The sequence below is a fragment of the Neolamprologus multifasciatus genome, chromosome 13, assembly GCF_963576455.1.
Source record: "Neolamprologus multifasciatus chromosome 13, fNeoMul1.2, whole genome shotgun sequence".
NCBI lineage: Eukaryota > Metazoa > Chordata > Actinopteri > Cichliformes > Cichlidae > Neolamprologus > Neolamprologus multifasciatus.
Window position 1 is genome coordinate 27,703,710 of NC_140451.1, and position 18,260 is coordinate 27,721,969.

The following is an 18,260-nucleotide window of genomic DNA, read 5'->3' on the forward strand; positions in this document are numbered from 1 at the left end:
TTCAGGTATGTATTGGGCTTCCTCTGATCTGAAGGTGTTTTTTTTTTTTTTTAGCTGTTAGTAATATGCTTGATTATGTGCAGGCCGGTTCTTCCCACAAAACAAAACTACACTCTGTCCTCCTTTGCTAGCTGGCTAACCGCTAACCTGGCATTATCACATTACTGCCAGGCCCTTTTGTTAAGGGCTGTGTGTTTTTTTTTTTTTTGTGTGTGTGGGTGTGTGTGTGCCAGTGTGTGTAAAAGCAATCGTTGCTGCTGTGCGTCTGTCTCCAGAAGCACAGTCCTGATAAGACACCCCCCCCCCCGCGCATCACCCCCACCACTCCATATTGTACATCCAACGCACCTCTGTCAATGCATGTGCACATACATGCATGCAACCTGCGACCAGTACACACATGTGTACACATATGCCCAGCTGCCCATCCCCTACAACACACACGCACGCGCGTACACGCCGCCCTGGTCCAGTGGGCTAAGCTGGAGAAGGGAGAGTAGGGGGCGTTGAGGGGGGGGGGCTAAACTAATCCGGCCCACAGAAAGTGGTTTTTGATTATTGCTGACCAGCAAACGCCAGCAGAAAAAAAAAAACCTAGAAGAGCGAAGAGATGGGTAGGGATGGAGGGGACATACGGGGGGTAGAGATAGAGTGTGTTATTAACCCAGTGATTTTCAGATTTTATTTTTTCTTTTCCATTTCTAATCAGTCAGTGATCTCCCGTTCAGCTGTTTGGAGCAACTCTTTGTTCCCTTTATCATCGGATGTAGCTCCATCATTTTCAGGCGTATTCTGTGTCCAAAGCAAATTTCCCCCCCGAGGGGGCAAGGAGGGCAGACATGGACCACTGACTCTCAAATCTGCTCCACTCATACAGTACAGCTTGTCGATTTACTAATTTCTGCATGTTCTGGGACTTTTAGACCATTTTCTTTTGTTGAGACATGTTTTTAGTAATTGATTTTCTAAAGACATATTCCCAAATTCCTGCTGATGCCCTTTTAGGGGGATTTTGATGTTACAACTGCTCTTTTCCTAGGTTTAAAACATTTATTTTGGCTCAAACCTCTCATTGATCTATTACTGATACTGATCTAATTAATCTGGATTTCTTTTTAACCTCTTCATGTGCACTTTTTTGTTTCGTCCTTCACTCATTCATTAATTCAAGCTTGTATTTTATTCCTCAATTCTCATTTCCCCGAAGCTATAGTGCATGACAGCAGCTTTCACCTCACTTGCCTTCCTTAACCCTCTCTCCAAACCCAAACAATCAGCTTTTTTTAATTCGTTATCACCATTTATTCCTCTCTCTTTTGCCTCCTTCACCTCTGTCCTCCCTCTACCTATCAGGTTTTAGCCATTCTTCTGCAGAGTGACAGAGGTCATGGATGTGTGTGTGTGTGTGTCTCTTAATGTGTGCGCATTAGCCATTGACTCTGGTTCCTTGTGTTAGTGAGTATGGCTGGAGATAAAGAATATATGAAAGGTTTGTATGAACATGGGGCTGTGTGTGTGTACCTGCACTTTGTGCGTCTATCCAAGAGTGTTTGTTTACTTTATAAATCAATGATTGTATACATACATGCACATATTTATGTATGTGTGTCTATTTGTGTGTCTGTGTGAATGTGTGTAACCCGCCCACCCCCCAAGCGCCACGAGAGCTCATTACTGTGCGTCTCTTTGTTGTGGCCCGTAGAGCGTGGCGGACCTTCCCAAAAAATATGCACATCACTAAAACAACAAGCCCGACAGAACAAAACGCACACAGACATTAATAATGGAAGATGAAAAAACAACCTTAGACATCAACAAAAACAGGATGGGGGAAGGACAGCAGAGGCACCAGGGGCTCCAGCCGTGAAAGTGTCAGAGCCCTCGGGTTTTAAAACAGGCCAGGAAGGTGAATCCAAATGAGCGAAACACTGAGATACTCGCATATCTTTCCCATTCTTCATAAAATATGTTCTAACTCCAAGAATCTCTGTCTTCCTACTATTTTAATTGCCCATTTTCACTGTTTTGTATTTTTGTGTCCAGGTGGTATGTGTGGAGTTGGGCGGGTGTGGTCGTAGGCTCCACAGACGTGTAGGTCTCAACAGTGTCCAGGATGTGGCGCTCTGCTGGTGGAACCAGGATGAGTCCAGTGAGGAGCTATGGCCCTGGACTCCCACAGATACACACAGGAATAACCTTGTCCTAATCAGCTGCTCACCTGCTGAAGGCCTGAAGGTACACACGCGCACACACACAGACCATAGCACAGGTATACTTATGATTGCTACATTAAACACAAGGGAAATGAGTAATTTCCAACTGTGCATTTCCTAGTACAACTTGTCAAAATTCTATGATAAAGCTTTAGTCAAACCACTCAAAACGTTTGGATTTTAAGACCTTAATAAAAGTTCCAATGAACACCACGTGTAAGCAGTCGAACAAACCCTGTATTCATTAAAACAGAGGAAAGGTTGTGGAATGAAAACTATGAAAGACAATTACCTACAGGGAAACCAGAGCGGTAATGGTCTTTGCTCATTCCAACGTTTTACTGGTTTGGAGAAGGTTAATGAATTGGTCTTGGATGCTTTTGGGGTTACTGCGGGTATTTGTGTGTGAATACATTAGCAGAAAATGATTACTCCCATCGTTTTCTTGGGAAGAAAGCTCCTACTCCCTGTGGAGCAATCCAAGCATCTTAAGTGATGACTGAGGTTGACATGGCTGGTGGATTTGAGCAGTGACATCACTCACAATCCACCTCACCTACGGGGCATTTAGCTGGTTTCTTCTGACCTGGAGTCACAGTTTTATTCTGAGTTCCTCCTGACAGAACAAGCTCCTGATGCTATATCTAAAGCTGTGTGTGCTTTTATATGCCGTCTCATCTTTCAGTCACTGCCCACAGCACATGACCCTATGTAAGGGTGGGAACAACCAGAAAATCTACACTTTCACCTTCTCTCTCAGCTCTCTTCACTGCAACAGATTGGTGCAGCAGCCACACTGCTGCAGACAATCCATATTTCAGTCTCCTGCTATAGAGTCTTGCTATAGTTGTCCAACATATTGGGTCTGATACAATCACTGGTCATGAGCGTGACATGTATATCGCACAACTGGTTGGCGAGTGCTTCCTGGAGGTTGCTGGCTGTTGCAAACGGTGCTGAGAAAAACATTGTTTTTATTGCTTTGGTCGCTAACAGATTGCAGCGGCTTCCTGTGCTTTGCACGCAGGATACCGACATATGTGCAAACATTTGCTGACTTCTTGGAAAGGGCGATGCAAACCAAGAAACGTTTGCAATGCCAAGACAAGACTTTTACTTTGTCACACAAACCATCGGCCTTCAGTTTCACTGCCTGTCAGAGAGTAAACGAGTGGTTGTAGACAAAGCAGAGTCTTCCATGCAAACCACAGGCAAATGCAGCAATAGCAACCAAAGAAATTGCAAGGAGATTTTTCCTGACTGGCTGAGGAGTACACATTTTTCCCTAATCATCAGTGGTTGCCAGAGGGTCACTGACCAGTTTCTAGGCCTGTGTGATTAGGAGCTTAGTCATTTGACCCTACCATGATTGTCACATGCCCAAAATAGTGGACAAATTAAGATCACATGGTTAGTGGTCATGTGTCTGCAAAACCTCAATACTCTTCCCCCTCGTAGGAATAGATGCTTAACGTCCTCCACTTGAAGCAACAACTGCACCCAAACTGCAGTGAGCACCTACAGCCTTCCCTCGCTTCAGACTTGAGGTGCTCATTGTCATCCCCGCCACTTCACCACCAGCAAACCGATCGGGTTTAAGCTGGAAGTCATCAGTCGACATAGCCAACAGAACCAAATCGGAGATGTGATCCTGAGACCCCCACCCTGCCACCGATTAGCTGCACCTAGAATCTCTCTATAAAAGAATCTGTTTACCTCTACAAACCACATATGTCTTTTACCTTAACTTCTTAGTTAAATTACCTGACTGCAAGTAGCTTTAAAATAAGTTGCAAAGACATTCATGTTTTCTTAAAGCCTAAAGTGTGATTGATTATTAAGTCCATCTGTTCATGACTTAGATGAAGATTGATTAATCAGTGCAGAAATCCTCATACTTCCTAAGTGTTCACAATAGATTTTGTATAATGGTAGCTGATGATTTGGCAAGGATGGATGCTCTCGTTATTGAACTAGGAATTTTTAAAGGACAAGCTAAGTTGAATTTTAGTAACATGAACACATAATGAAATATAGTAAATACTTATAAAATACTTTTCAGTCTTTATTTGAAGCTCTCAGTGTCAGTAACACAAAGTCCTCCCATATATTTTTATAGTTTCACACACAGGGAGGCTTGCAGACACACTCGCCAGACACCAGCGAGGGAAAAAGGGGCAACAAAGCTGCTGAATTTGAGGAGAGACCTGTGTTATTCTGGATGGGATTGGGGATGGTGTGTTAGTCACCTCAAGGGTGGTACCTTGTGTTGCACCTTCATGCATCACCATATGAAAAAAGCAAGAGAGCTAAGCTGTGGTACAGCGTGAAGGAGAACGCCCACACATTCACGCACAGGCTGAAACGCACATCCTCGTGGCCTGTGGCAAAAACCCTACCCATGACCCGATTCTGTGTCAGTGTAGGATTGGCCTCGTGCCGAGAGCAGATGAAAGATCCCAAATTACCAAACCGGGCTTAACTCTAACCCCGGTACGTGTACCTCAGTAAGCATATGCAAAATATTCGCCACACCAAAGAGAGAAGGGAGAAGGAGGAAAAATGAGCGTTACCAATCGCACGCTAGGAAAACAAATTCACGCAGCAGAGAAAGAGGGAGGAATTGGAGGTGTGTGTGTGTGAGGGGAGGGGGGGGGGGGAGTACATGAATATTGAAATAATCAAAGCAGATGCTGTTTGCTGGTTTTTCTTCTTGTTTTTGGAATGCTCGCCACATTTATCACACTCCTTCACCTAGTTTAGTCTCTGTGTCTCCTTCAACACCCCCCTCCTCTCATCCTTCTCCTCCTTCCTTCCTCCTCGCTTCAAGAACATTAAAGTCTCTTCATGGGGCTGCGCCATCGCTCTCTAATGAAAGCGTTTGTTGTCATTTTTCAGATGCGCGGTGTGAAATTAAGCGAGCAGTTTATGTAAGAGCCGTAGCGGGAATCAAATGCTGGGCACACATCGGGCGACGCCAGCTACTTCAATCACTTCAAGCTCATATATATGTTCCTTTTGTTCAGTTCGCTATCTGCTGCACTAAGCCAATTTTCTAGCCAGTCTCGGCATTTAAAAAAGTCTGATTTCTTTCCCTATGTGGTCTTAATTCGTATACCCCCCTCGCCACCTCCTCCCTCCTCATGCTGATAAGTGGAGCCACGGAACGTGGGGGGGTAAAGAGAGGAAAACATACACAGTTGGTTTTTATGCAGGAGCCAGTTAACATTTTTAATGATCCTTCCTTCATACTTTATACACCCTCCCCCCCCAAACAAACACATAAATCAGCCATTTCCTGGAATTTAATAATCTTAAATGAAGTGAGATGAATGTTTTGTTTGCTTTTGCTTTTTTTCCCCGATTATTTCCAAACACTTTTTTTTAACTGTATGTCTATCCTGTTATCTGTCACCAAACAGTCTGTAGTTGTTTGATCTGCATTTGTTTGTTGATTTGTGCTGTCTTTTAATTATTTTTTGACTTAAGAGTAGGGCAAAAAAAAAAAAAATTTCATAGAAATTAAATAATTTCTAATCTATATTTTATTTATTCTTCACTTCAAGAACACTGTGATGAAGAGTAAGGGTGCTTTTGAAGCAAGATTGCTGGCAAGACTTGCTCCTTAAAAATTAAAAGCTGCAGTCTTAATATGAAGAATTAAAGCACGTTTCAGAAATGCACTGCAAAATAATTTGTACCATGAAAGGGTCTGGTGCTGAATCCAAAGTGTCGATTTACCCCCAAGCTCCGCTGCTTTTTAAACATCACACTGGGAGCACTGCTGGTACAGTTTTGCGTCCAGTGAATGATATTCCCTCCGTTATTTTCAGCCGGGGAAGGTATGAGGAATATTTTGGTTCGTAATCCCGCTGTGCCTGTGCATTTTCTCACATCAGTACTTCAACTCTAACCCCAAATCACATACCTAAAACTTCCCCAGTCCCACCCAGCTATCCCCCCTCCGCCTCCCCAAACACCCCTCATCCCTCGACTCTCCTCCAAGTCCCTCCGTCTCTCTCTATCCGTCTCTCCCTGTCTTTCTCTGCTCCGTGAGCTGGAAAATTGGCTTCAAAAGGCCACTGCTGTGAACAAGGGCCAGCCACACAGTTGGGCCCGTCCGCTTTATCTTTCACGCCATGGAGGGGGAAAAAAGGTGCCGGTGAGAGAGAGAGAGGAGAAGAATGGAGAAGAATAGTTTTGACCAGTCACTGAAACCAATAACCAGGAGAAAGCTACTTACTAGAAGTCTTTCTTTCTCTCTCTGTGTCTGTCTCCCTCTCTCCCTGTCTCTGCTCTCTTTGCATCTTTCTCCTCTCTTTATTCTTTTCCATTTCCACTCTTTCTCATCATCTTTTCTACATATTTCTTTCTGCATCCCCTTTTCTCTGTCTCTCTTTTGCACATCTGTTCACTCCCTTGCTCACTCTCATTCTTGACCTGATTCATCATTTTTTATTTTATGCTCTCAGATTCAGGGAATGCTGTACATTCACATGCCACAATATACTCTGAAGAGTTCACAGGCAAACAAAGCTTTGCTTTTCTGGACACATTACGACACATCTCTACACCTTTTTTACAGGTCGATTGTTGTTTAAGGGCAGCTTGTTAAAAGAGGTGAAAAAGATTTGGCTTTGTAAATGATGAAGTCCCAGTGATTTGTAAATATTTACTGTGCTATGCTAAGTCTGTCTAAAATCTAAAGAGTAACACATCACCTACATCTTATTGTAGAGATCACACAGCCAACTGCAGGTAAACAGTTTTATCGTTTGTCTTTCTTCCTTTCTGGTCTTTAGAGTAATGTTAGCATTTCAAGATTATATTTTGCCCCTGAAAGGCAGAAACCTCCATAACCCTGCAAGTCTTGAATTTTCTTAAATCTCCTAATCAGTTGTGTTGCCTTCAGGGACATTTTGCTTGACTTTGCTCAGTCCAGATGATGGAATATGAGGCGTACCTTCGATTTAAAGATTACCTGGAGTTACAATGCAACTACACTGACTGTAGGAGTGTGGGTGCTTCTGGCACTGAATGTCGCTTTTAGCACTATCAAATGCATCCACTAAAATATTGGAGGCATGTTGTACTATTATACTTAAGGCCAGTAAATACAACATAGTTAAATACAAAGGTCAATGCATAAGAAAGTGAAATGGTGAAATGACGGCACTCCGTGAGAATATTCATTGTAACTATATGAAATACAAAAGAGTGACAGATATATAACCAAACACAGTACTGGAGGGATGGAAGACCACTCTTCCAAGAGATGCTACCCCCTTAATGTTTTGATGAATGTACCAATAATGCACTCTCAACAAATCAGCCAAAAATCTCCTTGAGGTGTCCAACTGGTTTGAGGTCGTAGCATAGGCATCACATTAAGATTGGGAAAATGGATGAGACCACTCAAATAGAGAGAGCGTGATTGTGTGATGAACCTAAAGTCAGAGCATCTTTGTGAGCCCACTAGGGGAATAGTGGGCTCACACTGTGGCAGCTAATCACCTCCTACAGTTTAACAGAGCCATCATCTGCTCACTTCAGCAGTCAACTGTTCAGGATTGCCACTTCTCGATCTTTGTGTTTTTTTAACTTCTTAAAACAGATGTCCCCAACCCCTGGGCCACGGACTGGTACCGGTCCGTGAGTCATTTGGTACTGGGCCACGAGAGTTGAGACTCGGGAGTGAAATTCATGGTTTTCAAGGTTTCTAACGGTTTTTAGTGTTATTTTTTTATAGTTTTAATCGCTAACTCGGTTTCCCTGGGTCTTTTCCCGTGTGTTATGAATAAATCTTCTTTTTTCTGGTACAATTACTGGTTTTATTTTGTTGTATTTATCCGCAACACCTTAAAGGGCAGTGCATGGAAAATACTGTCTTAAATAACTTAAATATTTTTATTGGTGGGGGGTATGGGATTATGACCTGCAGCCACTCATGGATTGATAGACTCAGGGACTTTTCACAGCCACTGTCTCTATTGAAACACTAGTCAGTTCAGTAGCCTGGATTCTGACTTCCATAATCCACTTTTCTAGTGACTTTAATCTTTTTCTTTTACTTTCTTGATACCAATTCTGAATTAAATGTGCCACAGAGCAGGATTAGATGATGAATATTATGTGCAATGGTGCTAAAGCTGGTTTAATATTTAAACTGTGAATAATGTTGGTCAGAAATATTTATAGAGGGGCTGAGAGTGTAATAAAGCAATTATCATCAGCTGTGCTATGAATATCCCAACTTGGGTTGAACATGCTGTTCTCACGTCATACATGTTTTTTGTGCACATTGTACATTTTTAAAAATGTAAATATTGGCTGCTGCAGGTTGAATCCGCCCATGTAGTATTTATTTGTTGGCTCAGAACTTTAGCTGCCTCTGCCCTCTGATCCCTGTTCTTGGAGGGTCATCTGTCAGGTGAAACGGAGCTGAGTCAGCTGCACCTCAGCCCCCGATGGTGGCATGCAGGCTCACAGCAGGCAGCGGGCACTAGCAAGCCGGGCATGCGATGAAAAGCTGAAAGGATGAGATGTAGTTGAAGGGTGGGGGTGTCACGGTTTGTGGCACTGAGGTAGGTCTTGTGAGTCCAGCGTTCTGTAGGGTGAATACGATGGACCCTCACCTGCTATGCATTTGTGTGCTAGTTTATTTTCACGCATGTGTCACTTTGCAGAAATTAAGCTATCCAGAGAACTGCACCAGCCCCAGGATACACCACCTTTTACATGAATTGAGCCCCTCTACCCTGCTGCTTCAAATAAACACACACATTCACACGCAGCACCCACCCCCTGGGGTGCAGCAGGAGCTAGCTCTGGGGGATTATAGGGAGGAAAAAAAGCTTTCAGGAGGACAGTCATCTGCTTCTCTCCTGCTGTAGACCATGGGCAGGCAAAAAAACCTGCCTTCCTCCCTCTAAGTCCCTTTTTGGCAATGCCTGCCAAAAAACTGGGCCGAGCAGCTTTGCAAAAGGAAAGGAAGGCAGGCAGGCAGGCAGCCGATCCTTCTTTCTGTCTACACGGCGAAAAGAAATGGGCTCATTTAGCCAAAGCTGCCACGGTCAATGCAGGGCTCTGATAGAGGCTTTGGTAAGGTGAAATCCTTCCTAAAAAGCTCTTTTAGTGACTGTGTAACTGTTGGACTGATGTTTAGTACAGCCTGTGTTCTCCTGTCATCCACGTACTGTTCCAGGTTTCTTGTGGGTGTTTATCGACACTACCACCCGTGACACGGCTTGTCTCCCTCAATGTCAGTGCTTGTTTGCATAGCAGGACCATTGTACCCACGCAAACTGGTTGTAGGCCAGGCAGAAATAATCTACATTTTGCATTTGACCACTGGTCAAAAAAATTCAAGATTTCTTCATGTATCCAGTGAAAAGGGTTCCTTTTCTTGTCATTTGCCATGTCTATTGCTGAGCTCTTGGCTCCTCACACAGGTAAACAGAGGAGGTTGTTTATCATTATGTGCCAAGCCATGGCATGCTCAGGGAGAAGATGTTGTTGACCTTGAGTTAAAATAGAGCTCTTATCATTAGCTGTCTTGATTGACAGCTGGGTGTTTATGAGCAATATGGAAGGCTCCATTTCTTCCATCTCCAGGGGGTTTGGGGCTGCTGCCACGGCATGACTCATTTCTGTCTTTCTCTCACGTGTCTTTGTCTCTGCCGTTTTATTCTAACAGTTGCAGCACAAAACAGGTTTCAAGTTGAAGAGCATGTTAAAACAGCAACAGAAATTACAAGGTCTTTGATGATGAATACAGACTAATAAAAAGATTTTTTTTTAAATACACTTGATCTACAGTAGATGCAGAGACATGAGGAAGTATTTTTTCCATCCTCTTCCCCTAAAGTTTACAGTAATGTTTTTGTTCCTCGACACTGAGAGAAGACATCATCCTTCAAATCTTGTTTCAGCATGCTGGCATGCCTGTATCAGGAAGGAGGACTATGTTGATTTCAAACTCCACATTGCTCTTCTTGCTCTTTATTACAGTAGCTGTGCTTGATTCACTGTTTAAAATAATCCTTTCCTCATACTGGGCCTTGGTGGCCCCCTACAGTTCATGTCCGGTCTGAAACGTGCCGATTTAAATCCAGTTGTCTTCTGATTGGCTGCCTCTTGTAAACAGAAAGTTTGAACAGCAAATGAGGCATCTTGGGTCAAGCAAATTATTATTACAAATCATCCTCTGTGAATATGTGTACTTAATTTTCATATATGGATTCCATCTCAGAAAGGAATTTGCCAGACCAAACTGTGAAGCCTCCACCGGGGATGTCTGTAGACAGGCGTAGATTCAGATCCTTCACACGATCCTTCACACATGCTTCCATTTCCTGTGGAAACATTACATGCCAGGATATAGCCGTGCAAAACAAGATTACAAGATCATTTTTCTTCAACTTCGAAATTTTTCTTCATGCCATTATTTCTGAAGCTGTTCCCTTGTCCTCTCTAACTTTTTTTCTCCTTCAGGTCCTAAGCTCAGTCCACACTGAAGGCAACCCTTTGGACTGCCGCTTCAGCCTGCTCCAGCCCTACCAGGTCCTAACAGTGGAGTTACCTGCAGGGCCTCAGGGATTCAGAGAGGAGTCCTGGGCTGATACCTGTGTGTATGAATGTGCACGAGGACGCCTGCACCGCCTTTCAGTCACCCGAATCCCGCTGTCATCTCACCTAGTCTCCTGCTCGCGTCACCCCTCTGAGACCACTCTGCTTCTTGGCTTAAGTGACTCCTCCTTAGTCCTGTACGACCAACGACGTGGGATCTCTTTCCTAGCCTCATGCCCCGTGCCGGCCACCCTCCTCGCCTGGCACCCTGCTGGGGCTGTTGTCATGGTAGGGGGAGGACAGGAGGAGCTGATGTGCTTTGATGTGGGCTTGGCACCTGTAAATATGGCGCTCGTATCAGAGGAGGTAGCTTCAGCTCCCACGTTAAGACTAGCTCAGCACCTGCGCTGTTCGGGAGGCCTGGCAGGACTGCAATGGGCGACTGGCTTGGATGGAGGCCCAGAGGGGACAGATATGCTCACACTTTCTTTTCATGGTGGACCACTGGCAGCTTTGAGATTTAGACTAGGTAGGTAAAATAACATTGGACAAAAAAATGGTCTTCTGAAATTATGAGGAATGTTTTGTTATTGTCAATCACCACAATCTTGTATAGGAAAAAAACAAGAGCTATATAAAAGATGCATATTGCTAGTGTGCTGAGACTGATAGATCTACAAACCATGGATATTGGCTAACTCGTGCTAACTTAACACATATAAATTAAATAGCAGAATCTCATGCACTAAAATTCTTCTTGGAAGTTAGGACAATTAATGACAAAAAAAGACATAAGCTTCAGATAATTGCTATACAAATGCTCCAAAACAAACCAACACCAGAAAAACTGATTAGAGGAGGCATCTTGTAAGGTTCAACCTCCTCAAAGTGGCCATGCTACTGACCATAAACCTAAGTCTAAAGTTTAAGGCCTCCGTTTTGGAGGCCTAGAGACTGGTTAATGACCCTCGTGGTAATCACTGGTTGCTAGGGAGAAAAGTGGGTTCCCTGATCAGCTGGTGAGTAGTAAGTTGCCGCAGTCATCTATAGATTGCATAGAAGATGCCAACTTGCCTGCAAACAGCTGGAAACAAAGCTATGTTCAGCTGTCATGGAACTGAAGAGTGCAACGCAAACTGGAAATGGAGACTGTTTGCCTGCAGAGTAGAAGTTGCACTTTTTTATATGGTTGCAGGGGTAAAGCACAACTTTCATTTTGAAAGCAAACATAGTGTGAGTTTGAGTATTTGCAGACAAGCCAGTGACTTCCATGCAAGGTACGGTTGACCATAGCAAAAGCAATCACAGGGAGATTCCTGGTACAACACCCTCTGTCTCTTTGCAGTAAATTTCACCCAATAATCTCCAGTAACTAGTTGAGGAATGCACATTTTGCCCTGGCAACCAAGGTTGCCAATGGGCTGCAAACTGTTCTTATAGTCTTGCAACTGAGGCCTCAACAAGTAATAATAATAATAATGGATTGCATTTATATAGCGCTTTTTCGGGCCCTCAAAGCGCTTTACAATTCCACTATTCATTTACTCTCACATTCACACACTGGTGGAGGCAAGCTACAGTTGTAGCCACAGCTGCCCTGGTGCAGACTGACAGAAGCGAGGCTGCCATATCGTGCCATTCTGTCCTGGCTGTAAGGACTCCAAAACCTTTTCTGAACTTTGTAAAGTTCAATATTTTAACTTCTAATTCATGCAGATTAACTTTTCCCCCCCCCGCAAGTTAGTCTCAAGTGGTCACTCAGGCAATTGCAGTTTTTGACATTTGACCTGCTTTTCAGCCCTGGAGGTTGCCACTTGGAATAAACATATGTGTAAAACAGATGGATAATGAGATCCATTTTTCCTGTTTTACCTGTTTTCCTGTTTGAGTTCTTTGTATTTCTTACTCCTTCTGCCAAGAATAAGTTCCCTCACATTTGTTTTAATTTTACATTACACAGTTCCAAGTGGAAAACACTTCAGGCACAGCCTCCCTTTCCTAATGAAGGTGCCTTCCTCCCTTCAGACACTCTCGCTCTGTTTTGGATCTGAAGCTGTGTCTGAACCCGCCTGTGTGAATAGTGCTGTCAAGCTGGTCGTCCCAGTACCTTTCCACTCCTGAAGGAAGTTAATTTGTTGACAGGCGGGAAGGTTAGCGGGAGTCACGCTCTCAGAGGTCATTCAATAATCGCCCCGGGGCACGAGCCCCCCGAGGAGCATTCTGGGATGCATTTTTCCGATAAATCGTTTACAGTGGCTGCGCAGTCCCTCGGGGTCCCCAGATAAAGTTTGCCAATCAAAATTTTTACGAAGCAGCCACCTCACCCTCCGAAGCACACTCACGTATTCAGCATCTTTAATTGTGACTTTGGAAAGAAGATGTGACAGTGGCACGCAACTCTCTACCGAAGTTTGAAAGCAGGAGAGTGAGGGCGGAGGGAGGAAGGTAGTAGAAGTGTGCATTTGAAATGTGTGTTTGAGGGGTGTGTGGGTGTTTGACTGTGTTTGCCTGTGTGCACAGGGAAAGAGGAGGGTGTCTTCCAACAATAGCTTCCGCTCCTCTGATCGTCTGCCAAGTATTTGATGAAGAAAGTCACTGCACGTCTTTTCTCCATGATAATTCTCCCCCCCCATCACACATGTGTGTATTCTTCTATTTCTGTGCTTCTGTTCGTACACACACACACACACACACACGCAGACTTTCACTCCAACTCATTTGTTTGCTTCTTCTCTGTATTGACTTGTTTCATGAGGCCCGCTACATGACAGGAGTGAGTCGTGAGGCGGTTAGGAAGAAAGACTTGGCCGAGCTCCAAGTTCTCTCTTTTCCATAGGAGGCAGCCCTCCCTGGTGCCCCCTCCCACCCCCACCCCCCTGCCTGCACCGAGTTATCTCATCTGGGCACACGTTGGCCATGGCTGGGCCTGCACTGGTACAGGCTGTGGAGGGGCAGACTGGGGAATGTGCTGCACAGCACCCAAGAAAAAATAGCAATTTCTCTTTTTTGTACAGATGGGAAAACAGGGAAATATTAAAGGACAATGATGTAACTGTGTGTGGAGAATGAACCCAAGCTAATGCTTCTTTCATACGCAATAAAAAAATTCACTAGGTCATCAAGGTGACTTGGAAGTGAGTTTGTTGATCTGCTGCTCGAGCAGGGTTCATACTCATCTAGCCTGGCATATGTTGTTTGTCAAAATTAGTGAGCAGAGTTATCCATCATTTCTAAGATGGGTTTATGGTCTGTCAAAATTACATGTTTGATCGCAACATCAGAAATCCCCACTCGTTTCCAGTGTTTTATTGGGAACTTCTGCCATTATCTATAGATTTTGACACTCACACCCACTGCACACCGTTATTAGCCACCTGTGCAGAGGTGTGAGAGGAACCAGATACATTACTTCACATGCTAGATTTTTCCTTTTCTTTTTGTATTTGTTGCTCAAGGATTTGTGGCACGTTTCATGTGTGCGACCAAAAGCTACTTCATCATTGTCTTGCCAGAGAGAATGGGCTCTTTGACTTGTTTTTGGAGACAAAAAGTTGATCTTAAAACTGATTAAAACTTGAAGCATAGCCTATCATAGATGTTTTATATGGGTCCCATTGTCCTCAGTTCTGCATGTGCTTCCACAGTGTGGTGGTTATTATATTCAACTGACACCAAGCCAGAGATGAAACACAAGCCCACTCATAAGCCAGTGCACTCCTCCTGCCAGTACCCAGCATTGATTAATGAGGATGGAGCCATCTGAGGCCAGAAGTACTTACTTGAGTAGGTACTTCAGTAGCTTTACTTAATACTCACTTCTAAAAATAAAATCCATATTTGCCTAATACTGTGCCTGAGTGAAACCCCTAGATTGGTACTAAGGAGCCAAAGTCTGCCAAAGAAATATCCCCCCACACCTTTACACCACCAACAACATCAAACTGACGTTTGACTCAAGCCAGTGTGACCCTGCCATCTAAATATTGCAATAGAAATCTAGACTCAACAAACCAGGCAACTTTTTTTCAAATCTTCCTAATGCCTAAATTAATTGACTTGCTGCCATATGATTGGCTGATTTAGATTATTGTGCTAATGTGAAGTTCAGTAGCTAATGCGTTTATGTGACATAATAGTTCCAAGTTAACACGTTTTGGTTTTTTATGTTTTAGACCAAGGTCTGTCATATTTTTAGTCACGTTTATGCTATGTTCTGTGTTTCTCCATGCTGGTGCTGATCTTGTCCTGCTCAGTGTTGTTTGTGCACAGTCAAATAAGTCAGTGTGGACAGGTGTGGTCCATTGTCTGCGTCAGCTTAGAGCAGATGTCAGCGCCCAACTCCTGGACTCATACATGCAGTTAAACACATACAGTACCCAAAAATCACACACATGCAACTCAGCTGATGTATTAGCCACATTAGCCCACTCTTTAGGGGATTTGGTGGTTTGCTAATTGCCAGCTTGTCATTTTAATTGCTCATACCATCCCCCTGCCCTACAGATACTAATTAGACTAGAATCAGTAGTGAGTTTTTCTTGCCTGCCTGCAGCATGGCCCATTGACAGTACTGCTGTCAGTGATCACCTATTATGCCACTAGCCATGTCCAGAAATTGTTCGGTAAATATATGCACTTTAATACATACACAGCAGAGTGTTAAATGTTGCATGCATGTGAAAAAGGCTATTAGTTCACAAGTGAGGTGAAACTACTGTCAGAGCATGGTCCTGTACCAACTCGTCTCACGCAAATCAGAATGAGCCAGGGAGTCCTCCATCTGCTGCATTATGTACCTTCGTGATTAAGTGACAATAGAGCATAATTACTCCTGGCATTCAACACCTTCACCTGTATATGTGCTTTGAACTTTAAGAAACAGAGTGAGACACCTCTGCTGCGGTTAAGGGTACAAAATGCCATTCTTCCATTATTCAACATGTTCCTTGTCTGCACAAACAAAAGCACAGTCAGTCATCACTGATCAGAAGGTACAGTCCATCAGAGCAGTCCTCAAATGATCTTGGGGTAAAGGTCACTCTGTGTTATAATATCGTTTGCAGTAGCACACAGACACACCCCATAAGAGGCTGGTTACACCCTGAAAAGGTTTCCATTCTGTTAAAGAGCTAAATATTTCAATAACATGTAGGCAGGTTATTTGAACATATGCTAACATGCACTCTGCTCAATGTTAAAGGATGAGAAGCTTGCTTTTATTTTGCATTTGCACACAGAAACGGATGGACACAAAGTACACATGAAGGCTTGAACACACTTGCGCTCTAATTGATTGACAAGTCGATGCTGGTCTAACAAATCTAGTGCTGCCTCAGAGTCAGAACTGATCCACTGGACACTCACTTAACTTAAGTAACTCCTCCAGGTTATTCTGTACGGTCACAGAATCATTATCACACCAACTGTTAAAGCTTAAAGAGAATTTTCCCTCTTTGTAGCACAGAAAGATGAAAATATACTGTATCATTCAGTACTGTGATGGACTGGTATTCATGAGCTGGGATAGGCCTCCAGCACCCGCGCTACCCTAAATTGGATAAACTGTTAAGGGTATAGATGGAAAGGAAAAGATCAATAATCGCATACTGCTCTAGCATCAAAATCTTAGAAAAAATATAAATATAGAAATTTAGAAACTAAACAAAAAGGTATAAAAATGAAGCAAAAGATAGAAATACTGAATAAATTATTCCCATTTTTGTTGGTTGTTCTGAATGAATGCAATAAAACACATCTATCTTCTATTTCCCAGGATCCATTAGGGCATAAAGGAGTTGCTGAAAATGATGTGACTCATTTAGTGAGGTCTTCACAATGACCTACAGGACATTTTGTACCATTTTGTTAGACACCATCACCATAACGCCAGTGAAAAAAACATCTTCCTTTCCAATTGATTCTCCGAGAGACTTGGAGAATCAATTGTGTGCTATGTAGCAGCACCTGATTAAACCTCAGTTTCCCAGATATGCATAAATCCTTGCCCTAGAGTTTAAATCTTTTTTCAGTGGTAGTTTTGTCTGAATTTTTTGTTTTAGTATGGGACTAGGCTCAAACCATGTATGTGAAACCTATTGTGTCTGCTGGGTTTTCCCTTAATTCAATGCCCATCTGGATCAAAACTGGATTATTTCTTTTTTTTTTTCTTCGTCTTTTCTTAACCACATTATTATTATTTCTTACAAACCTTTCCTCAATATGACAGGAGCTCTCACGGGGGGACAGATGGGTCCAGGGGAGCTGCTGCAGCAGAGGCTACGTTGTGGTCAAGTCAGAGAGGCACTGGGCATACTAGAGGCCATGGACTGGAGCACCATGGGGGATGAGATGTACCGAGGCCTGAGCTCAGTCACCAACCACCTGCTGAGGATGGAGCTGAACCCAGAGAGAGAAGGTGGCTTTGATAGGTTTTACATTTCCTGGTGATGCTTATCAAATCGAAATCGCTGCTTTTCAAATTTCATGAGTCTAACCTAACCTGTCGACTTTCAGTGCTTGAAGATTTTTTTTTATTTACCTTTCATTTCGTCTACATTTTGCTGTATTTAGCAGCTCCATGTACTAAACCTTATGAATGCTTAGATATATTTGATATATTTTGGATGTTTTTCTTTCAAATCTTAGTTTCCTTTCATTTAGTTGTTAACTTTTGCTATTAGTTGGCTTTTAGTCAGTGAGCCTTTGATTTGGCACTGTCTCTTATAAAATAAAAATGTATAAAAATCTCATTTTTGTGCAGAAGAGCAACAAATTTTACATTGTTAGCTTTAGAAACACACATCCTTAAATATTCTTAGCTAATTTCCATGCAAACATCACGTGCATTTCCTAATTTTGTGTGTGTTTCTGATCTGTCTGTAGCCCAGCTAGAAGCAGCTCTGGGTGTGTTTTATGCCCCACCTGTGCCTCTCTCTGATACAGTGATACTGGAGTACAGGGAGCCAATCAGCAAGTACGCCCGGCGCTTTTTTCACCACCTCCTCAGGTAACACCACTCACTCTGTGCTGTTGCTGTGGTCTTAATTAAATGGACTGAGGGAGAAATTTACTTTGTGCATGTCCTCAAGGGGTCAAGGACTGTGTTTTGTATAGCTCTCCTGAAATAAAAAAAAATGTAGACATCTAAAAAGTAAAAGCATTAAGAATACAATCCTCAATCAGGTTCCAGATCTCTGAAGACTTTGCACAGACAAATACATGCACAGACTATTTTCAAGGGATTACTGGAACATTTTAGTGGAGTTTATCAGCACAGGGTGGAGAATCAGAATAAGAAATAATATCCAAAAACCTCTTTCAGAAACAATTTAACACTGCTTATTTCCTTCTCTTTATTGCTATTAAAAAATTCTAAAACAGAAATAGCTTTTGAATTTCATTGCACACACATACTGATGCAGCTTTGAGTCATTCATAAGGCAAAGCAGCACGCATGCACCTGTTTAGACTGTTGTTTCA

At 43.0% G+C, this 18,260-nt stretch overlaps 1 protein-coding gene across 6 annotated transcripts in view; it reads left to right on the forward strand.

The window, feature by feature from the left end:
- The window catches only part of wdpcp (WD repeat containing planar cell polarity effector), an 85,856-nt gene that overhangs the window by 43,096 nt on the left and 24,500 nt on the right, over nt 1-18,260 (forward strand). For all 6 annotated transcript variants that reach the window (XM_085183558.1, XM_085183556.1, XM_085183555.1 and 3 more), the window contains 4 exons: nt 2,044-2,235; nt 10,707-11,310; nt 17,008-17,196; nt 17,664-17,787. In XM_085183558.1, the coding sequence (XP_085039684.1) occupies nt 2,044-2,235; nt 10,707-11,310; nt 17,008-17,196; nt 17,664-17,787 (1,109 nt within the window). The remainder of the gene's footprint in view (nt 1-2,043; nt 2,236-10,706; nt 11,311-17,007; nt 17,197-17,663; nt 17,788-18,260) is intronic.